At 47.2% G+C, this 23,627-nt stretch overlaps 1 protein-coding gene across 5 annotated transcripts in view; it reads left to right on the forward strand.

Moving 5' to 3' along the window:
- The first annotated feature begins 367 nt into the window (after positions 1 to 367).
- The window catches only part of SETBP1 (SET binding protein 1), a 270,384-nt gene continuing 247,124 nt past the window's right edge, over positions 368 to 23,627 (forward strand). For all 5 annotated transcript variants that reach the window (XM_054186478.1, XM_054186476.1, XM_054186473.1 and 2 more), the window contains exons 1-2: positions 368 to 613; positions 17,523 to 18,183. In XM_054186478.1, the coding sequence (XP_054042453.1) occupies positions 17,692 to 18,183 (492 nt within the window). In that variant the 5' untranslated portion in view covers positions 368 to 613; positions 17,523 to 17,691. The remainder of the gene's footprint in view (positions 614 to 17,522; positions 18,184 to 23,627) is intronic.

Below are 23,627 nucleotides of genomic sequence, written 5' to 3' on the forward strand. Positions count from 1 at the left end.
TTTTTTTCTCTCCTTTTTTTTTTTCTCCTTCCCCCCCTCCTCCTTTCTTTCACCCCCTCCACACCCCCCCCCCCCCCACACACAATCTCCTCCTTCCCACCCCCTTTTTCCTTTTTCATTTTATTTTGGATCCTGCTAAAATTAGCCGGGACTGCTCTGGGTGTTGCGTGTTAATTTGATTTACTCCGGGATTCCGGCTTCCAAGACGCCATTTTCCCCCCTTCTTGCTCTATCTCGCTCTATTTATCTATATCTATCTATCATTTATCCGCCGAGCTATCTATCCCTCCGTCTGTCCGTCCATCTCCCTCTCTCCGGGTGCCTTCCCTCCTCCTCCTCCCCCCCCCCCCCCCCCGCCCTCCTCCCTCTCTGCTCTGCGTGTGCTGCGCGGCCGTGCGCTCCCCTAATCTGACAGATGAACACCGCCATGGGTTTGCCGCAACACAAGCAAAAGCACCTTTGGGGGCTGTGGCGAGGGATTGAAACCGGGATCTAAAAGAGAAGAGACACGAAGGGGGGAAATCCGAGGGAGGAGGAGGAGGAGGAAGAAAGAAGAAGAAGAAGAAGAGGAGGAAGCTGCTAAGAAACCCCCGCTGCCGTTTTGGGGATATGGGTTAGTAAAAGAAAAAAAAAAAAAGAAAAAAAAAAAAAAGGGCAACAAAAAAACCTGAGCCATCGAGGAAAGGTCTGTCTTGACGATCCGGTTTGCAGGAGGGTCTTACCCCTGTTTCTTTTCCCTTCTCGCCCCCCCCCCCCCCCCCCGCCTTTTTTCCCCTCTGCATGCAAAAGTTAATGTCGTCTCCTTTTTTTTCGTGTTGTGACTTTGCGATGGCGCGGAAAGGGCTTTATTTATTTGGGGGGGGGGGGGGGGGGGGGGAGGATATTTCTTCGCTGTGCAATGCATGCGAGTCCTCTCCCCCTCCGACCCCTTCCCTCCCAACGCTTTGTGGCTGGTGGGAGTGTGTGTATGTGTGTGGTTTTTTGGGGGGGGGGGGGGGGGGGGTGTGTAAAACCGTGCTGCTGGGAAGGGGTTGCAATTTTTTTTTTAGGACTTTGTGTAATATATTTACCCCCGCTTTATCTCCCCCCACCCCTTTGGTAGCCTGCATGTGTTTCCCCGATAGTGCCGGGGGTAGGTGGCAGCTATGTGTGTGCGTGTGGAGAGGCCGGGGGGGAGACCCCCCCGCTTCGTAAATTGCAGGTTAAGTGGAGCTAGAGAGCAACGTTGTAACCTTATGGGGATGTGTGTGTGTGTGTGTGTGTGTGTGTCTGTGTGTGTGTGTGTGTGTGCGCGCGCGTGTGTGTGTGTGTGTGTATGTGTGTGTGCGCGGGGGGTGCTCAGGAATGGGGCCGGGGGGTGGGGGGCGGTAGCGGTGTTGCCCCGGGGCGGCCGCCGCGGCCCCGCGCTTGTTTTGACATTGAAAAGGACACGCAGCCCCGAAAAGCGGCAATTTGCAGGAGGAAAGAAGTGTTGGGGGGTGGAGGAAAGGGGTTGTGTGTGTGTGTGTGTGTGTGTAATTAGCAATGCGGGACAGCTCCCCCCCCCCCCCCCCCCCCTTCCCCCTGCTCAGTGCCGAAGTGAGGCGCGTTAATAATGGTTATCAATAAGCTGGTGATTGCCGTTCCCGGGACCCCGGTGGCCCCTCTTTCCCCCCACACCCCTCCACCCCTGGTAGAAGTGGAGTTCGGCTTTGGGCGGTTTGAATACCGTCGATATTATCGGGAGGGGGTGTGTGCCTGTGTATGTTTGTGTCGGGGGGGCACAACGCAGCCTGCAGCCGGGGGGCGGCTATTGTCAACTCCAGCCCTGGCGCAAGGCTCCGTGCACACACACTCACACACAATCACACACACAATCACACTCACACACACACTCACGCCCCTTCCTGGCTGGGTCTCCCCGGCGGGCAGGGGCAATCGTGTCCCTCCGGCGAGGCGGGGGCCCCCTCCAGCCCTTATTTCCCGATGTGTGTGTGTGTGTGTGTGTGTGTGTGTGACTGTGTGTGTGTGTGTGTGTGTGAGTGCGTGTGTGCGCATCACACCGGGCACCGGCGATCCCCCGCGCTGCCCGCCCCTGCCTGCGCGTATTTATGTGTCTAAAAAGGCAGTTGAGAGAAGGATTTCCGATTCGTTTCCGCTTCAAATAAACGGCACTGATAATCTCGGGCCTGACGCCTGATGCTAAAAGGGCATTTCACCGCCGGGAACCGGACCTACGGGGGGGCGGGGGGGAACAGCCCGTCGTCGTCCCCCCGCCATTCCCGGCAAGCAGGTCCCCCATGCCCCGGGTGGGTTTGAAAGGGGAGATGCGGGGGGCCTTCCCCGCAGGGGGGGAAGGAGGACGTGCGTGGAGGGGTGGTGTGTGGAGGGAGATGTGCATGGGGAGGCGGCTGGGGGTGGGGGCCACTGACCGTTCATCCCGGTGCCGTGGGGTGGCGGTGCCCCCCACCTCGGACTAGGGTGTGCGGGTCGGCGGCTGCTGGAGCTGGGCGAGCCGAGCTGGGCACTGGGAGGAGTCCGCCACAAGCAAATGGATGGAGGGGCGGGGGGGATAAGGGGAAGCCGGGCAGGGCTTCTCCCTCCGCAAGCAGAGGTGTTTCATTAGCCGCGGGCTCGCGGTGGCCCTGCCGGGGCCGGGCCGGGCCCGGGGCGGGGGGGACACGGGGACCCGCCGTGTTGCCTTATATGTCCGTCTGTCAAACGGCAAAAGATGTGCGAGGCGAGCAAAGCGCTGAGCCTGCTAGTCCTCTGCTGTCAGGGAAAGTAATTTGATCCTTTTCGTATTGACAGGAGGATTTCAGGGGTAAAGGACTGCTGGCAAATCCAATCCCGTGTTGAATATTATGGACCCAAATGGGAACAATTATTGATCCGACAGCCCCTGCAGCCAGGACTAACTTGGTGCGGGCTCTAGTAATGATATAATCGCCCGTGTAACGTTTGGCAGCGATATCACAAACCTGAGGAAACAAGTGTCTAGGACCTTTTATCGCAGACGGGAGGAAAAAAATGCCTATCAGGGAAAACGTGCAAGTGTCTGTTTCACACACACCTTCTTGCGCTTCCTCAGCCTTCGCTGAGGTTGCTCCCCTCGGTCTGAACCAACTGCCACTCAAAGGAGAAACTTTTTTTTTTTTCTCCATTTGTTTTTTAGATGAAAGGAGAAAAAACCCTCCAAACAATATAGCTGTACTTTAATCTCAGCTTTTAGCTTGGAAGGGTTATGTAAAAGCCGGGGGGGGGGAGAAGAAAGCAGAAACACACAGTGAATGGAGACTTCTCTTCCATCTCCTATTGGCTTTGGCTTTTTTTTTTTTTTTTTTGACTTCTCAGACTCAAAGTTTTAATTGAAACCAGAAATCTATTGAGAAGTAACTGAGCCAAGAAAACCTCTGTTTTCTCTGCAACTAGGGATGGGGAATAAATAATTTTTTGCTGGTGTTATTTCAAGTTGTTTGAGCTCTTTGGTTCCGGCCAAAAAGCCCAGCATAGATTATTAACACATTATCATTTTAGGAGGATGCAGTCTCTGAAATGTAATAAAATGGTGTTTTAGGTTTGCGTAGAGCCATAAATGATGCTAGCTGTTGGCAAACAAAAGAAACAGTGGCCATGATTTATTATTAATAATAATCATAACTAAGCTATTTAGCTTGACTTGATATTTACTGGGTTTCTCTACTGAGGTTCCTCAGTATCATTTCCAATAATGTACTTTGATTAAGTTGGGAACTGTTCTTTTTTAATAACTGCTGTTGCTACATGCTTAGTTAACTCAAGGAGTTAAATGTTTGAAAAGGCCTAACCATCATTGTTTGGCTTTGGATGATGTTTAATTTACTCTTCTGGTCTGTTTTGACCCATCCTTTGAGCTCGTTTTCCCCAGCACACGTGTCTCTTAGATGTAAGTGCCAGCTTACCAACAGGATTCTTGTTTTCCGTTACAAGATTTGGCTAATCCCAGTTTCAGTGACTTTTTTTGCCCTCTCACTAGGGCTCAATTGCTCACACATAATCTTTCCCTTCTGTTTTCTTTCCCCTTTGGACGACACCCTCCAGGACTGAAAAACTCTTGCCTTGTGCTTGGAGACTTGCAATTACACAGCAATTTTGACTCTTGACCCAACTAGTAGCAAGAAAGGCTATTGTCTAATGAACCACGTAAAAACAGTTCTGGGATCCAACAGATTGCTGTGATGGAAATGAAAGCTCTCCCAGTGAATTGATGACTGATTTGTTTAACCATATGCCTAGGCGGTCTTTCTTGCTCCCCGTTAACTACCCATCTCTGGAGTATCTGTGATCTATGGGTCCGTGATGATGTTGAAAGGCAGTGTTAATAACTGCCAAAATCTGCTCCATGATGCAGTAGGGCCAACTGAATGGGATTTGAGCCATGATCAGAAATTCAGCATGTCATTTTTGCCTACTGTAACATGTGGACATGGAGGGTTTTGAGTGTATAAGTGCTGTGATTGAGCATGCATTTGGTGACGAGAGAAGGGCGTCAAATCTGTGCACAAAAGAAAAAGGTGGTCAGATGAAACCCACAGCAAAATCTAGCCTCATTGCTGGGAAGACTGGGCACTTTTAGGGCAGCAGCAATCCAAGCTTTAGCTACGAAGCCTAGGAAGAAAGGCAGGAGTCTGTGGGAGAACTTTAGCAGAGGAGGTTCCCAGTGTTTTCCTGCAGGGCTTGTGGTTTCTACTGGGACTGGTTTTGCTACTCTTATAGGTTCTGTTCTAGTTACTTTCTGTCTTTCCAGCTTGCTTAAAAAAAAAAAAAAAAAAAAAAGGTTTCCTTTCCCATTATTATTGTTGAGGAAATAAAATGACTCATCCTTTTAGGAAATTGTCATCTTGATTAAAGATGGGCTTTAAAACCCCTCAGCTCCAGGTTTTAGCCTGGGGGAACTGTCAGATCTGAAAACGATTTCCAAACTTTTGAGGTTGGGACTGCTTTGCCTTTTGATAAGGGCATGAAATCAGGTTGCAAGCGCGCGTTGTTAGCGCAGTTGTTTCAGAGGTGCACTCAAACCCTTAGAGATGGTTTCTTTCTCCTTCTCTCATCGTGAAGGCTTCACTTGATGCGGCTTCAAAAATGCATTGCATATTTGGACCTGCTTGGAGAGCTGCTGGATGCTGGGAACAAGCACAGCTCCCCAACAGGCTCCTGGATTCTGCACTCACATTTAACTGGTCGTAGAGAGAGCAAAGCGAGTGGGATAAATAGGTAAAGGCAAAGGAAAAATAATTTCTTAAATTGAATAAAAGCAGTCAGAGGATAATGCAGCTTGTCTTTCAGGGCTGAGGAAATGTCTGAAGGAAGTAGGAGGTGGTAATTTCTGTTTATCAGCTCTTGAGAGGGAGCAGAGTTAGAGGCTATTTTGCCCTTTTGGAGTTGGATTTACTTTGCAGCACAGATTGTCCAAACACAATGATGAGCTTTTACCATAAGCTGTAGGGCAGCTGGATATGAAAAGCAATCTTCTGGCATTATTTCATTTAGGCTTTTGTTGTCTTTTATGAAATTGAAAATTTTGAAGAGTTCTCAGGTTAGTCACCTCTCTCTCTCTAGAAGGCCAAATCGAAACTCTGGACCTCAAACACCTGAGGATTGGCAGGATTTGATCCAGGCTTGATTATGATCTTTACAACTCTAGTTTACTTCCCAGTCTAGCTGGGAATCTTTGCAAGGTCTCTAGCCTCTCTATCTCTATGATCTTTGACTGGCTGCCTGTCCACCGAACCCATGTGCCTTTGCCAGAATGGTGATGAACCTGTTGACTTCAGATATGCAGGGCAAAATGATAAGGCTGAAGCACAGGCGACAAAACAGGAAGGTGGCCAGAGAAGTACTCTGGGAATACGGTCACCAGTGTTGCTCACAGATCGCGGGGTCCAGTTTACTGTTGCTTATGTGTGGGGGCAGTGATGAGGCTTGTGTCCATCCAGCATCAGGGTCTTGCAGGAGGAAAAAAGGAGTTGTGCAAATGGTAAGGATGAGCCTGAGTTGTCCTCCCTAGGTAGAGCCCGTGAGTCTGATGCACTTCTTTGAAAGCAAGCATAATGTGTGGAAAAGCGATGCAGGAGGAGACCAATTTCCATGCAAACGTAAGGTCAGAAGGTGATGGCAAGGCTCTGACCTGCCCTGGTGAATACCAAAGTGCAGTGCGGCCCAAGGCTTGGCTCTGCAGAGCATGATATATTGGGATGCAAATGCCTGGCAGAGTGGGATGCTGGGGTGGAGGCGAAATGCTGTTGTGGGGGCTACTTATTTAGCTTCTTACTGCCTTTGAAGGAGTGAATTCCTGTTTCTGTAAGAGCTGCTGTGCAGTCCTGGGCAGTTAAGGGCTGTATGAATGTGACAGTGACGAAGGCAAAGTTTCTTCTCCTGCAGTACAGTATCTCCTGCAACAGTACTCGGGAAAGCTGCTCAGAAGAATGTGTGGTAGGCAAGCATGGGGTAACCCAGGACTCACTTAAATACCTCAAAATTAGAGATGGGTTAAAGATCGGAAGCCTGAGGTTTTATGTTACTTTGAAATTTTTGTTAGCCTTAACCTTTAAAACGGAGTTATATATATGTATACAATGAATCATTCTGTTTCTGTCCCGGTATTTTAGCAGTTGGGGAAGTTGGTTTTAAGATGGAAGGGAGAAAATGATGATACTCAAATCAGAGGTCAAGCTGAAAGGCACTACAGGCGTGTCTTTCCTCCATATGAATCCACATATCCTAAATATCCTACCGATGTGATTTCTAAGACTTGGACACTGGCCTAACTTCACTGTGTGTTTCCAGACCTAGCATATTCTGGAGCGATGCTGTGACCCATGCCTACCTCTCCTAGAGTCTTGCTAAATTTTGGCTTTGGAGAATGCAATGGGGTTTCCACTGAAACACCTCTAAAACACTATTAGTTGGCTAGACAAGGAAATCCTTCCTGTAATTTTTTCTTTTTCTTTCTTTTTTTTTCTTTTTTTCTTCTTTTTTTCTTTTTCTCTCTAAAGCCTTCCTATGGAGCTCTATAGTGAGGATTCAGTGTAATTCTGTACAGGGGAATAATTCTCTACTGAATTCTTCAGTTCTTTTTCAGAAGGGATCAGAGATGTGAAGCTTAACTGGGGGAGTTTAGTAAGTGTTTGAACAGGATTGTATACATGCAAAGTATTAGAGCAGGCATCTGGGCAAAGTGTTATTATACGTGCCCATTATTCCTAAGGTTGCAAAACACTTTAAAATATTAACCCATATATTCACATCCTTGTAGCTTCCCTAAACCTTCACCTAATGGACTGAAAAATGTCATGCTTTCTCTTTGCTTGATGGCAATTTTCTTCCTGAAATGTTGAGTAAATTCTCTCCATCTGTCAGTTGTTCCTTTTTTTTCCCTAATTATTCAGAAAAAGTGAGGGTTGTGGAAGAAGAGGAAACACTTTTCCCTTTTAAATTATTCTAACAACATGCTTTTAAACAGGGCAGCAGTCTAAACTGCCGGACTTTGAGCTGATAAATGGATATAAACACAGGGTTTGTTGAAGGCCTCTGTCTTCTTTTAGTGTTTGAGGGGGACAAAAAAATGGAGGCCATGGTTTATGACGCCATGTCAAATTAAAAGTGTCATTGTAGGTGTCCTAAAGTCGATGGAGATCATTCAGTCTGCTGGCTTAAAGAGAGAGGCACTGTCCTTACAAATCCTGCTTGGCAAGTGTCATAAATAGCATTTGCTATAGGTGTTGGTTTACATTAGATCCCAGTTCCGTGTCATAGGAGGTAGTCACAGAAACATAGGTCCTGTTCCTCCATCCTTTTATCAGTTGAAGACACGCTGCTCTTAAAACATGCTGCCTTTTAAGCATGGATTTCAGGCCAGAACATTTTCTTCAGGCTTAGCTCAGTGAACAGACCTCCCAGGGCCCTTGAGGAAAACCTCTGAAAAAAATAGTGTAAGCAACAGCTAAAATAACAATAAGCTGCAGTATAGCCATAGGTAGGGACTGGGGCCTTATTCAACTCCAGCTGGGGAGCAGTGGTATGGATGCCTCAGTTCAGGGGCCTCTTGACCCATTGGAATTCACAGACCAAACTTTGCTTGGTTGGGACCTAAGTGAAGGACTGAGATTCTAAGAGACAGAGACCTACATGTCATCAGTGGAGAGACGGGGCACCCAGGAATGACTTGACCTTCGATTCCCCCAAATTCTGACCCCATAGAATCACAGAATGGAACCATAAAATGGTTTGGGTTGGAAGGGACCTTTAAAGGACATCTAGTCCAACCCTCCTGCCACGAACAGGGACATCTTCAACTAGATCAGGTTGCTCAGAGACCCATCCAGCCTCACCTGAAATGTTTCCAGGGATGGGGCATCTACCACCTCTCTGGGCAACCTGGGGCAGTGTCTCACCATCCTCAGCATAAAAGATGTCTTCCTTATATCTCATCTAAATCTCCCCTCTTTTAGTTTTAAACCATTACCCCCTGCCCTATCGCAGCAGGCCCTGCTAAAAAGTTTTTCCCCATCTTTCTTATAAGCCTCCTTTAGTTACTGAAAGGCCACAACAAGGTCTCCCCAGAGCCTTCCCTTCTTCAGGCTGAACAATCCCAACTTTCTCAGCCTGTCCTCATAGTAGAGGTCCTTCAGCCTTCTGATCATCTTTGTGGCCTCCTCTGGACTTGCTCCAACAAGTTGTTCCCATGCTGAGGGTCCCAGATCTGGATGCAATACTGCAGGTGGGGTCTCATCAAAGTGGAGTACAGGGGCAGAATCACCTCCTTTGAACAGCTGGCTACAGCATCCAACCTTTAACACCATCCTGAAGTCAGTGGCATTACAAGGGAATAACAATCCAAAGCCCTGGTCCTGCTTGAATAGGGATTTGAGCTTTGAATCTGGTGCTCCTTATCCTCTTTGCCACCTCAGAGAGAGTTTGATGTGTGCAATGCCGCACAAAGAGCACAATGAAGTAGTTCAGCTGGAGAGGCCTTTTGGGAGTGCAGGTACTCAGCAGGCTCTTATCTCACGTCTGACTCAACTTCTCCTAGCACTTCTGTAACCGCTTCCTCTTCAGCCTCATTAGAGGCAAAGCTAGTCCTTTCCTTTGCCCATAGCAGCTGTTAGTTATCTTGCCTTTATTCCTGGCCTCAAGTCTTCCCACCGGCATGCTCCTGACTAACGTTTATGCCTCTTGACGTTGCTGTGCTGCTCTTTGCCCTGCGCGCGTCCAGCCGCGTCCACTTGTGTCCTGCTCTGCTTTTGCCTCCTGCTTTTCCTTCTGCAATCCACGAGGCTTTAAGGGTACTTCTTGGTTTTGCTGACCTAGACTTTCTCTCCTCCCTCAAAGAATAAAGACTGATACATTGTTTAAAGCAAATCAATCTCAGTGCTTTCCTCTAAATATCCCAAATTATTACTCTTCTTCTTGCATGCCCTTTATATGCCCCATTTTCCCACAGTCCCCCCTTGATGCTGGAGGTGCTTAGAACGTGACACAGCACCGAGCAAGACACCACTGCTTACTCAGCATGGAAACAAACAGTGCAAGCCTGCATGGACAAAATCCAACCTTTCCTACTCCTAGTCTTGTTTGAAGCATGCAGAATTGAGTAACATGGGATGTGTTGTTTGTACAGCCTCTAGACTGGGCACAGGATAGATCCTGGACCAGCGCCTTTTTGGTCCTCCTTGTGCCATCACTTACAGCTCTGAGGAATGGATGCTGAGCCAAGACCTGGTTCATTCTCTATCAGATGTGTCATTTTATTTCAGTTATTTCTCTGTTTTTCCTAAAGGGAGGGAAAGCTGGTGTATTTGGCACTTGTGCAAGCAAAAATGAAATAATGGAGGAGAGGAAAAAAAAAGAGAAGGAGGAAGGAGGAGTCCTGTGGCAGCAGCAGTAAATAAAAACAAACCTCTCGTTAATGATTTATATAGAGAAATCATTTTCCACACATTTCAGGGTGCAGAGGGAAATGTTTGATCAGAAGGAGAAGGAGAGATTATTGCCCTACCACGACGGTGTTAGAAGGAGGCTACTGTGTCTGATGGCAGCTCTCCAAGAGCAGAGTCGATCTAGGAAAGTTTGGTAATACAGATGATGGAATTGTGCAGGCTTTTGCTTTCTGTGGCCGGTCTCTGTGCCAATAACCTTTCCCTAAATACCCATAAAACTTTCCATTTGTAGCCTGGAGTGGCTGCCACTGCCTCCAGGATGGTGCACTTGGCAAGGGCTGGCTCGAACGGAGTAAACATCTGAAGTCCCCTTCTCGTGCATGTTAACACTTTTCCCCAAAGAGTTTTATGGCTGTTGTTAACGGAATAAGTTTTGTCCTTGTGGTGGAACACACTGCTGCACCCAGGACTATTCTCTTGGATCATCTCAGGAGTCACCTTTGATTGTACATCACTATAAGAGTGATGGTGCTTCCCAGACCGGGAGATCCACAACCTGCTGTTGATCTGGTGCAGGCAAATCTCCTGACTTGGCTCTTTGTGTTGCAGCGAGTTGAAACACTGTTGACATCTCATTCTGTTTTCTAGTGTCCCAGAGGCCTAATCTTCACAAGGGTGATGGGTAAAAATGGCACACTGACTCCCGATGTCATTGGGATCAAACCCTATTCCTTGACTCAGAGGTGTAAATCCAGTGAACTGAGCCCAGCTCTGGAGCAGTCCTGCAGCAGGAATTATCCCAGAGGGCACAAGTGGGAGGGGGTTAGTTGTTCAGAGACCAGAAGTCACCATGAGGAGGTGTTTACAGGTCTGATGACTGTACTCCCTTCCCCGACACCCAAATACAGCTTTAGGTTGTGAGTGAGTAGATTTATAAAACCTTGGCACAGTTCTCAGGCAGGAGCTTGTAAAAGTCCTTGGGCAACATGATGGGCATCTCTCCTTCTACCGCAGATGGGTGCTTTGCTACGCTGGCTGTTGCCACAGCTGCACCTTGGGCAGTATTGCTTTTATGGGCCTTGTGATTTATGGCCATGTCAGTTGTTTAATCATTCAGTTGGCCCTCCCTTCAGCGCTGTACGATAGTTAGTTACTTACATAAAAAGGTGACTATCTGATCTAATTTTGGAGTCTCAAACCTAATTATGGATTCAAATATGATTCTATAATCTACTCTTAATGTCTCTATGTTGAGAAGACAGATACACATATGTGTAATGTGCACACTTACATGCCTTTGTAATTATGGATATGCTTGAGATCTCATTTATTTCTGTCTCTTTATCTTGGGAGGGGGGATGCTTGCAGCCTCATCTGGCCGTGAGGGATCTTCAGGTTATCTTGTCTTTTCACCTCTAGTGTGGCTTTTCCTGGCTCTCTTTGCTGGGCTTGGGCACGCCAAGGCAGAGCCATCTGTCAGCATTACTCAGTCATGCTGGTGGTGGTTCAGAGGGCTGGTAGCACTTAGACTCGGGGCAAGCCGATGGAAATGAGTGAAGATTACATTTCTGTTGTTCTGGTAACCGCCATTAATCCTTGTCCCTTGTATTCATGTGGATAGACCACACCTAGGAGAGCTTCCCTTCCCTTCCGAGAAAGGCCTCACATAAACCATGCCAAATCAAATGCAGAGGTGGAAGGACTGTAACAAAAGCAGCTCTGGAGGCAAGGGGACCACACGGAGAGGAACCACCTTTCTGCTGTGTAATCCCCTGTGCATCTAACTCACCCTACTAATGAATCACATGCCATAGTTAGTCAGTTAGTTATTTTTGTAGATAATCTGTGGATTACAGGCATTCACATACGGTCATTCTACTCACAATTATTCTTATCAGTTGAGGATCTCATACTGTATCTGTTGTATATCCACATCCATTTTATACGTGCCTGTATCTGGGTATATCTTATAGACAGGGAATTTTAGTGGTGTGTTCAAAATTGTCACGCAATAGAGAGACCAGTTTGCCAAGCACTGGAGATAGAGAACGAAATAAATACATCACAGAAGCCCAGAATGGCTGGGGTTGGAAGGACCTCTGGAGATTGTCCAGTCCACCACGCTGCTCAGCACAGGGTCACCTAGGGCAGGATGCTCCGGGCTGTGTCTGGTCAGGATTTGGACATCACCAGGCTATCTCTGACTCTTTAATAAGAGATGACGTTCATTTGTTTTGCTCAAAGGGGAAGTTCTGCCTTGTTTCTGTCCTGATTGACGCAAGGTGGGTGAAAGGGAGAGGGTGTTTTCTATGGGATCTATAGTGTGGATGGAAAATAGCTATCACAGTCGTTTTTCCAGCTCCCTGCCAAAGCTGGCTTGTTCTTTCAGAGTATCATGGCCACAGGAAGTAACAAAGGCTGCGGTCCAAAGGTGCAATAAATCTAGCTCCAGGGCTCTGAGTGCCAGATTAAATGTGCTACTGGGGCATGATACTGACGCGATATAAACTCATTCTTCTGGTGCAAATTTGTTAAAAAAAAAAAATAAATAAATTTGCAGTGACTTAATTTTATCCCAGCAGACTTTGTATTGCGTCATACTATGTCACTTGTCTGCTTCACGCTGGCTTTATGGCTCACAAGTTTTACCCATCCTCTGGAACTGCTTTTAAGTTGCCATGAAGAAAGGCTTAGCCCCCCCCTTGTATGCCCTGGTCCATTAGATAAAAGTATGGTCAGATATCTGTTCCATCGAACCTGTATTGCTGGTCATCTGGCACTGCATGTACCGCAACCACAACCACGCTTGAAATTTGCAGGTTTTTTGTAAAGCAATAATGAAGAAATAGGTTGAAGGGCTTTTTTTGGCATATTCCTAATGTGGGTTAACTGAGTTCAGTGCAGCTTGCTGCATGCCAGGCTGTTGGGTTTTTATGTCCCATGATGGATTCTGAAGTTTCACTGACTCTTCTCATAAAAGCAGGTTTCTGACCAAAACTTTCCCTTGGGTGTAATGTGGGTTGTCCATTGGCCTCTGCCCCAGAGGCAGCTGCATTTCAGCGGTGGCATATATAATCGAGGAAGCAACCCGGGAGTCTTCGGAGTGAAAGGTGATATCTCGTCATTAAATATTGCTGTATAGTCTCCAGTGCTTTGTGGCGAATGGTTTTAAAAAGATAGAGTGTAAAGAGGCTTCCAGGATTTCTGATATTTTGCAGAGATTAGGGTTTTAACTTACATGTCACATGAGAGAAAGTGAGATCCAAAGGCAACATGACAGGCGTGGGGTTCAAGAAGATGTGTGTTCCTCTCCATATTCACTGTGACACTCTCAGAGTAGTGCCTCAGTTTCCCCTCACTTGAAGGTGTTCAATAGAATTTTTTTTTTTTTTCTTTTTCATCTTCTGGCCTTTTGGACTCTATGGAAAAATCAAAAGCAGTCTCAACAGCCACAGTCATGGCTGGGACTAGCGTACTATGGGATTTGGGCAGCATCCCTTAATATCGCTCCAAGCTCTCTGCTAGCGCTCCTGGTGCTTGAGCGCATCAAGCAGGGGCACAAACGCTGGGCAGCTGAACCTGGCTGGGCTGCGTTTGTCTAATCAACGTTTGCTTGTTACTAACGTGGTTGCTCCTGTGCGTAGGGCAAAAGCCACTTTCATTTCATAGAGAATCCCAAACAGGTGGATTTCTTCCCCCTGCTGTGGGCTCTCACTTCTGTTATTGTCCTCAGAAAATTTTCAGTTTAATCACTTTATAGCCCTGGCATCTGAATACTTGAGTAGTTGCCTGAGGCAGGATAGGGAGCTTATTCAGAGCCCTTAATGGAAGGCATCTTGTATGACCCAAAGGGAGGTCTTGTACTTCAGGCCTTTGCCTCAAGAAGTGTGTTCGAGGTGCCCAGAGGAGCTGATAAGAGGTGTGTGAGCAGCCATTGCCAGGATGAGCACACAGGCATTTGATTATTTCTCATTACTTATCAGAGGAAGCATGAATCTCTCCCTAATTAAGATCTAATGCCAACTTCTGTGAAATTTGTTGTCATTCACCTGTGAATTATCCTCCTCAAATTTAACTTGACTGCAGGAAGCCTGCTAGCAGTAACACTTTCCTCAGGGATCTTAATTTGGATGGTAAAATGCCTCTGTAGTTGCTTATTGAATGGGACTTCATGCTGGTGAGCCTCAGAGGCCTGGAAGGGCAGTTTGGGTGAGCACTTAAAAGTCTAGACAGCCCCCATCTCTCAGGTGTTTAAAAGAGAGCTAGAGGCCTCCTGGAAAATCCACTTCCTCCCTAGATTTCCAAATCTGCACATTGCCAGCTAAGGCAGAAAAGCTGCTGGAGGAAAAGTGTTCATCGCCGTCCCTTCAGCGCTTCTGCTCGAAGGCAGCCTCGAGAGGGGAGATGGGGAGGTTTCCAAAAGAGGTTACACGTTCAGAAGTCTGAAGTGAGGTTTCCTAATTAGTCAAAGCGCAGGTAGCCTGCCCAAACAAGAAAGACAAGTATAATGTCCCTGCACCCAAGTCATTTAACTATTAACCCTGGAGGAGAGTAAGGAGATACTGAAAACAATGACCCAGTTAATTCAGCATGGCATTGGAGTGCAGGGTTATTTGTTGCTACCTGCGGGTCTGGTGATATCATCATCTTCAGGCCCTCAGCAGATCAGGAGGCCAATATTTTTAAGAGGTATTTTAAGGTGGATTTGGCATGAACTCACCTGACACTGGTGTAATGCAATGACTTTATTCATCTGTTGCTTGTTTCTACCGACCTGGAAGCACGCAGCCAAGCAGGGATGAGTGTTTAGGTGTCATGACCAAGCGCGTGGGTCAAAGACCCACAACCAGAATTTGGGGCAGAGAGTTGGATTTTTATTCACCCTCCATAAAACATTACCCAGTGAATCAAAACCTGAAAGACCCTTCCTAGCTCAGAGCCATGAGTTTTATTTCAGCTCCCATTCAATGTAGGGTCTCAGGCAGGTTGGTTGATTACACCCATGGCTGTGGTCCCTTCCCTGCACCCTCGGTGGTCGCGCACTCATCCTGCTGCCCTGCCTGCTGAGCTAGATGCTGTCTGCCAGAAGCTTTTTCTTTTTTACCAGCAGTGAGAGAGGTTAAAAGCCCGTGGGTGGAGGCCAGCACAGAGTGCCCATTGTACATGCGTGCATACCAGAGCAGTAACTCCCTGGAATGCTGCACCGCCAAGCTTTTACCACCTTGTGTTTGTGTTGCAGCCCAGGAGTGTGTGTACATTGCGTCCCTCTCCAAGGAGATTAACAATGAGAAACGGCAGATAAATAGGACAGCCTTTTTTTTTTTTTTTTTGGATTGGACCGGTTGGAAGAGGAAGGTAACCCTGGCTCCCATCACCTCCATAGACACAAAGGAGAGGCAAGGTGCAAGGTCGGTCAATTAGGTGGAGCAGCTTCTTGCAACTGGGTGGCTATAATGTACTAATTGCGTTAGTAATTAGCGACTACCACACGGTAAACACTTGCATTCAAAACTATGTAAGAGCATTAACTAACCCACCCTACAATAGGTTTGAATGAGGTAAGCATTATCCTTGTTTCACAGGTGGTGAAGTGGAGAGACTTGCTGACCACAGGGTGAGTCAATGCAGGCATGCAGGAGACCTTGGGTCTGTTAGTTCTTCAAGATCACCTTAAATGAGACCAGTGACAGCAGCTCTGGGAAATGAGTCCCCTCCCTGTTGCCAGAAGATGTGCAACTTAAGCATAAGTGTTTTTATGGTGCACTTCTATCTACTATGAGCTACAGAAACCACCTCTAAGGCCAGATGGCAGATCAGTCTCCATGATAGTTCTTCCTTCCTTTTTTTTTTTTTTTTTTTTTTTTTCCCTGCTTGGGCTGTCAGCTTGTGCTATTTATGGGAACTTTATTTGAATTTGTGTCTGCTGGGACATGGGTGGAGGTCACCCAATGACTTCATGGAGCTCTAGGATGCTTAGGTTTTTCCATTAGCAGCCATATGTGCCAGGGTCAGAGAAGTGACCCGTGGCCACACTCCAGTGGAAATGTGAATATATAACTAATAAAAGGTGCCTGTTATTACTTCTTTTTGAATTTTAAGCTCACACAAGGCATTTTTGAAAGGCAGAAGGAAGCCAGTGATACAAGGGCATGTGATTTTTCTTGGTCAGCTCTGCTTTAGAGTAGTCTATGATAATGCTGTTATGATTTAGCGATAGATAGCAAGACCATTTTTGTTTCTCCTTTATGGTTTATTGCCGCTAAGAATGGGCTGGGAAATCCCTGGCTTTGCTCAGATCTTGCTTACAGTTGGTCGAGGGGTGGGGTTTGGCAGTGTGGCAGGGCTAATCTAGCAGGGAGCTACTGCTGAAAGAGTAGGTCTGCACCCCCAGCACCTACTCCTGGCAGTGCCTTCTCCTTTCCTTCTCTGTGTGCCAGAAGTGATACTCCTCTGACCCACCAGGGAGCTGTTTGTGCTAAAGCAGCAGAAAATATCTTTGTTTCTCTCTGAGATACCCTTCTGCTAATTTTATAGCCTACACCGGCTTGTGATGATGGGCGTGGGGGGATGGCTGTATGGGGGATTTTGGGGAGGATGTAGGAAAGGGCCTCAACACCTTTAAAAACACCCTATGTGTATCTTTTTTTAAACTAAATGTTTAGTATTTGTCTTAGCCTTTCTCTGTCATTGAGTGATACATCTTCTGCCCCAGTTGAACATTCACAGCTTCTCCCACTAACTTTGGCTGAGGCTTTGTAAACTACTGAATATGAGTGCTTCCACCTCAAAGGGTTCAATCTGTGATGTTTTAAAGAAAGCCCACATTTGAAAGGATGAGAGCACAGTCTGCTTCAGTCAGCCACAAAGCAGTGGTACCCAAGGGCACGAGGAGCTCTGGAAAACACTGAGTTTAACTTTCCTCCATCTCCCTCAATACTCAAGTCCCTGATATGCCGTGCAAGAGACCCAGGTGAATCCTCCTGCACTTCCAGCATCCCAGGGAGCATCTTGGTCTGTAGACAGTGTGTGCCTGGCCCACTGTATAATGAATAATTCATCCAAAGCAGAATTCCCCCCCTTGAATAGCTGATGGCTGAGGGCATCTCTCTCTCCCAGCCTGCGAAGTGGGGAAATAGGGAGTTTGGAACTCTTCTGCCCGATCGAGAGGGCAACACCATGTTTTCTGTGCTCTGATCATGGCGTTAGTGTTTAACCTGAGGCAAGCAAGTTTCTGTCTCTATTTTATTCCCCCCTCTAAGATCCCTGTGGCAGCAAGCACTTTGAAGTAATGAGGAGGTTCATGGATGTGGAGGGCTGGTTACCCCCTCGTTTATTTCCCAAGTCTAGAGTTGAAGGTGTTTGCATTTATACACCATTTTTGTTGTTTTTTTTATATATCCACCTTCATCAATTTAGCAATACAAGTGGCTATTGTTCCTTGCTTTGCAATATCAGTTCCAGCCCCCAGAAATGCCGGCCAGCCTCGGTTCCTATTCTGCTTCAAGGAAGGCCCTTGAGATGCTGCAGGGGCAGCGTAAGCGTGCCCCATTTCAGTCATCTCCACTCTCGCGTTCAATGCATGTATGTGTGCTAACTTCCCTTTTTTCTTCTCCTTTCTTTTGACAGTGGCAGATTTGGTCTCTTCTAAGCTTCTTGCAGCCTCTGGGCAATCGGGACGTTGAATTCATCGGACAGTTACCATTCGCTCCCTGGGATCGTACCTGCCCTGAATCTCCTCACCCACTCCCACACTCCCCTTCCCTCTGATAAAACTCCAGGGCATTGCGGTACTGCTATGGAGCCCAGGGAGACTTTGGGCAGCTCCCGGCAAAGGGGGGGCGAGGCAGACTTTCTGCCAGCCACCATCACCTCCTCGAAGCCTCCACCTGCCTCCAGCTGCACAGGGGAGACGATGCTGCCTGCGGCGGGCTCGGGGAAAGGGATCCCGGTGAGTGGTGAGAGGCTGGAGCCTGAAGAAGAGGATGAGCTGGGTTCTGGGAGAGATGTGGATTCCACTTCCAATGCAGACAGTGAGAAATGGGTGGCGGGAGACGGCCTGGAGGAGCAGGAATTTTCCATCAAGGAGGCTAACTTCACAGAGGGGAGTTTAAAACTAAAGATCCAGACGACCAAGAGAGCTAAGAAGCCCCCAAAGAACTTGGAGAACTATATTTGCCCTCCCGAGATCAAAATCACCATCAAGCAGTCTGGCGAGCAGAAGCTTTCCAGAGCTGGGAAAAATAGCAAAACAGCTAAAGAGGAGGACAGGTCACACTCCAAAAAGAAGGTAAGTCAGTCCTATTCTTTCCCATATTTCCCCTTTCTTCTGAAAGAAGAGGGAGAGGGTAGGATTAAACCTGCTCAAACAGTTTGTGTCCAAGGCATAACCTTTGCAAGCTTTGCAAAGCCCTGCTTGCCCACGGAAGAGGTAATACAGAGCGGGGATCGCCCTGCACTGCTGCATACGCTGCGGGGATGATCTTGAACCACCCTTCAGATGAACCAATTCGTAAGGGATCAAAAGTTCAGCCGGGCCTCTTCTATTTTTGTGCGTAATTGAGATTTAAGATTAATCATTACATGAGTGATAAATGAAGGAGTCCACTTCTAAACTGCTTTGTGTCTGAGCGCTAATGCTCAAGCCTTTTGGCAGTTAAAGCTTTTGACTACATTTTTAAAATACAGGTATGTGCACAGTGAACAATTGAATCCATTCCTGTATACCAGGTGAAGGGCTCCATTATTCTTGATTACAGCATTGTGCTAGCAACACTATAGTTATGCTTCAGAAAATACTTCCATTATAAGGCTCATTTTCTTCCAGATGCGTATCATTTTCTCGAAATATCCTTCTGGAGAGAAATTTTTGGTACTTTAAGTTTGGGTAAAAATTGATCTTTTTATTTCTATTTTTTTTCATTTAGTCAAGGAGAGGAAGAGGGAGGGGAAAAGAAAGAAAATCCTTTCTATGTATGAGCTCCTCTTCAGGAGCACCCTTTTGTTTTGCTGTTAGCTTGATTTTTTTTCAGGAATATCACTACACTTAGTCTTTAAAACAAATTTAGTTCAAGTGTTTTAAGCAGTACTGGGGAGGGGAGGGACACCTGGTGATTACTCACATTATTTTGGGTGTAGTGGTGTTCTCTGTCCTAGGCATCAGACAAAGGAGCTTTGGTCGGGTTGAGGCTTTATCACAGTACAAATACTTCACCTCTGCCTCAGTAACACGTAGGCATCATGATGAGTTCAGACAGGAACCTAGATTTGATGAAAGACTCATGAGTATCTCCAAAACCTGGACAAATTCATCTGGGATGTAGGCGTCCACTGATTACAGCTCAGGGCATGACTTGGCTTTCCTGCTCACGCAGCTTGGATCCCTCATTGTGCAGGAGGTCTCCACTTCTCCCATACCTTGCACACTTGATGGATGTTCAAAGGGCTGCTTCAAGCCTTGAGGAGGCTAATTGCCAATGGCTCTCCCTGGAGACAGTCTTCTCGGCAGACTGCCTTAGACCAAAATTCTGATAACTCTAAATCACTTTTTGAAGCATCATCATTTCCCATTGACTCAAGGTAGAGCCCAGGGACATTAACATTGCTCATTCTGCAAGTACTTCTCTTAGAAGCTGAACTTGGAGTGTGGGGGGGGATGGGGCGGGAAACAAAACAAAACAATCCAAAATCAAGGCGATTTTTTTCTTAGAATCCAACTAAATGGCACACTTTATGCACACGAAAAAAACCATCTCTTTTTAACACAACAGAGATTTGGCCCTATAATACAGAGAGAAGATATTTTCCCACCTGTTGAGGAGGATGGTCTGTCTTCTTAGCACCAAGCAATGTCTTATTTCTGCTTCCCTTTCCTCCCTGAATACTTGCATAGGTCTCAGGGGAACCCGTGGTTGTATGAGACCATGCTCAGTGACAGCAAAGGTGTTGCAAGCAATCCCTCCATGGCTGTGCAGGGAGAAAAAAAGACTTGCAAACCACTACCTACTGTGCATGGACCGTGAAGAATATGACTGCTTAGAAATCGGAACTTTCATTTCTATTTATCACCCAGTCAGATGGGTATGGCAGGCACGTTTATTCCTTCACGTCGCCATCCAAAAAGATTAAATAAATAAAGCTAACCATGTGCAAAAAAAACAACCTCAACAACAAAAAAATCACCTTGCAGGGTGGTTACGGTCAGGGTGAGACTTTAATTGCAGAAAGATAAGGAGTTTGAAAGAAGCGGATCACGGCCCAAACATGGCTGCATCCAGCTTGCACTTGTGCTGTGAGGTCCGAGCTGGCTGGTGCTGTGCCCGTGTGCAGGCTGGAAGTGCTTTGCGACAGCACTGGTCTATTCTGGCCATTAAAACAAACCAAACCAAAAAAAAAAAAAAAAAAAAAAACCCCAACCCCAGCAGGTGGATGTTCTGAGCAGATGGGGAGAGGGCTGCTGCATCGGCACATCCATTAGCATAACACCCAACGGCTGCCGCACAGCAGCTGCTGAGCTGGGGCCAGGGCAGAGAAGTCCCCAGCAGGGATCTGGAAGACCTCAGTGCTGTTATCTCAAGGGAATTGATGCCCGGAGACTCGCAGCCTGCATCACCGTGATGCACCCCTCCAGCCAGAGTGATTTCGCGCACAGCTGCCTCTTCACTCATGGGTGGCAGGATCAGGCCTTGGCTGTGAACATCCCGTATCACGGCGTGATGAAAGGCACTACAGGAGTGGGAGGTCAGAAATCAGTGGGAGAAGGGTTCTGGTGCTGGCAGCGTGATTACTGTCACGGCTGATGCGTGTATCTTACAGCAGTTACGGACGTTTTTTTGGGGACGTTAGTTAGAAGGAAACAGAAAGCTGGAACTCAAATGGACCTTAAGCTGTCTGGTCCACCTATGGGTTTCCCTGGGAGAGAGGAGTGTGTGCAGGTACCTTCTGTGTGTACTTGCAAAGCTGTTGAGAGCTGCGGTAGCGGTTACCAAAAAAAAAAAAAAAAAAAAAAAGTGATTGTCACATTTAACTGATTCTGGTGGTTGCGCTATTTCAGACTTAGTCTGTTTGATTGCCTGTTGCTTTAATCAGCACAAACCCCAGAAAAGCAGCTTCCGGCAGCAGGGAACAATGCATTTAAAACAGTGGGGCAGATCTTCAACTGGCACCACTCCACTGTCGTCCATGGATTTTTGCCAGGAGAGTTTGGCCTGATGTACACGTTTCCCTTGCGCATGGGAGCTGCATCATTATTTGAGTTTACCACCTCACCTACGGACGCAGGGCATATATAAAGGCCCCACAGACCCGTATATAAGGATGGACAGCGAGCATAACCCAAGCTGCAAGTGCCATGCTTGTGTCTCTGGTGGGTGGCAGCAGTTGTCCTGCACCTCATGGGGTATCACCTGGATTTATCTTTTCCCCCTGAGGAGGAGCAAACTCTATCAGGACTCGAAAAATCACTTAAGTTTGTTGCATAATAATTTCAGCCACATCTCCAGTAGTCCCCGGTGCTTTGAAATACCACTTCAGCATTCTTGCTGGAGTTTCAATACACACAGCACAGAGGGCAAGTAATGAAAACATGGAAGCAATTTAAGTAACAGCATGTGGGTACACAAAGGACTGGTAATGCCAGCAATGTAAAAAGGGGCTGTGAACTGGGGATACAGCATTTATTCAGTGGCCACTTAGGGAGGAAGAAGATACGCCTGTTCCTAAGCTTTCCACTGCTCTGCTAATTAGGCAATGGGGGCTAGTGCCTGATTTCTAAAGCTGTGGTCCAGGGAGCGGCAGTGATTAGAAGGGGGCTCTGAGGAGGGCCACGCTGCTCATGTGCCAAGGCCTGTTCTTTTTTTTTTTGCCTTTGATTCCAGCTGCTACACTATATTAAAAGATGTAAACATACATTAAATACTTTCCTCATGTTGCTTTTCCGTGTGAGCAATTGCCCCGGGGATGTTATGCGATCATGAATGGGAGGGGAGGGAATCCAAGAGAGGATCTTGCTGGGTGCGGTTGCTGATGCCCTGCAGCGGGGATGGAGGCAGGGGGTGAGAGAGCATCAGCGTTGGGAACCTCTCCTCTGCCGGCTTGAATGCTTCGCTGCAACCCAGCAGCTTTGGGGGGGGGGGTGGTTTCTTTTAAGTCGCGACCATGCCAAAATTCACATCAGCTTCCCTTTCTTGAAAATAAGAGTTGAGGTAGTTTCCTAAACCCTTTCCTAGGGCTGCTCGGAAGGTGAAGCGCAGCTTGGGCTCTCTGTGCGGCTGCTTGTGCCGCGATTGGAAAGTGCACAAACATTCTGTAAGCGTTTGCTCTGATTTCAACCCTTTGGCGCCTGGGGATGGAGTGGGCTGAACCCTTGCCATTTCTAAACCTGCAAATGGCTCCATTTCATTTAGTCTGATTGGAGAAGGAGAGAAGCAAAAAGCCAGGAGCCCAAAGGATGTCCTGCTGGCATGTTGGCAAGCCCTGCGGCCACTGCTCTCCCACCTGCAGCAGGGCTGCTCCAGTCCAGGGCATCCAGTCCTCAGCGTCACTAAAGGCCTTCAGATAAGGGAACATGCTGTCGCTCTGGAAGGGCACTGAACGCGTGGCACCAAATGCAACGAAGCAATCCATCAGCTTTCCCTGCCTGTCACGTAGCATTTAACAAGCCCCAGATGAGCAGCGTTTTCCTCGTTTTGTTTTATTTCCTTTTTTTTCCCCTCCCTGCATTTGCTGTTCTGTCTATTTTCTTGTGTCTGCAAACACTTAATTTTCCACCTCCTTCTTTCTTTAGGCATAGCCTTACAAAGTTTCTTTGGAGCTTCCTTCATATGCATAATGCCCTGCTTCAGGGAACATAAACTGTTTTGGTTTTTTTTAATTATTATTGCACTGGGTTTTTTTGAGAGCTTGGGATGGGTGAATGTATTTTATTGCTCAAAGATAAGTGGCAGCAAGTCAGTTGGAAGTAAAGCTTCCTTGTGTGCAGTCAGAAGAAACTCTGTCCTTGGATTTTTTTGCAACCTTTTTTTTCCCCTTTGAGTTCCTCTAGGTATTTGCTGTTTCTCTGCAGGAAGAGGTTCTAGCATTTTTTCCCTTGAAATTCAATTCGTTGTCTTCCTTTCCTCTGCCCCACACACGCAACTTTCTCCTGTGGTTCACCTTTCGTCGAGGACTCTCTCATTTGCGTACTTTCCCCTTTCCACCCCTCCTTCTTCCAGAAGATCATGAATGCTTCCCCCCCCTACCCTCTCCTTTCCCCTTCTTTGCATCACTGACTGCACATTGCACTTTCCCTCCAGGTTCTCATGTGCATCCGCAGTTCTTGTCGGATTACCCCTGTGCCGGACTCCTCTCCCCGGTGATTTGTGTGCATGATCATCCAATTGCTCACAGTACACACTTATTCCTCTTTGCTAAGGGCATCCCCATGCAAGATGTCCTCTGAGTCAGCTCTTCTTGATGCGATCCCAAACGTGACCCGGGGAGTCGATGTAAGTGCTTGGTCCTTGTGCTGCGTGGAGGAGAAGGCAGTTGTGCATTTGTGGTGGTACCTGCTTGAAGTAGCAGGCTTTGATTTACAGCTCTTTTTTTTTTTTTTTTTCCCCCAAAGGATGGAGCCTCCATAGCCCCGTCAGCCTGGACCTGTTTCTGTGCTGGTTGGGTTCCCACTCTTGCTAAACAAAGACTTGAAGCTCCTCTAAATGACGCTGGTGGCAGGTACCTGAGGCTCAAGCCAGCAGT

Source organism: Rissa tridactyla, chromosome Z, assembly GCF_028500815.1.
Source record: "Rissa tridactyla isolate bRisTri1 chromosome Z, bRisTri1.patW.cur.20221130, whole genome shotgun sequence".
NCBI classification, from domain to species: Eukaryota; Metazoa; Chordata; class Aves; order Charadriiformes; family Laridae; genus Rissa; species Rissa tridactyla.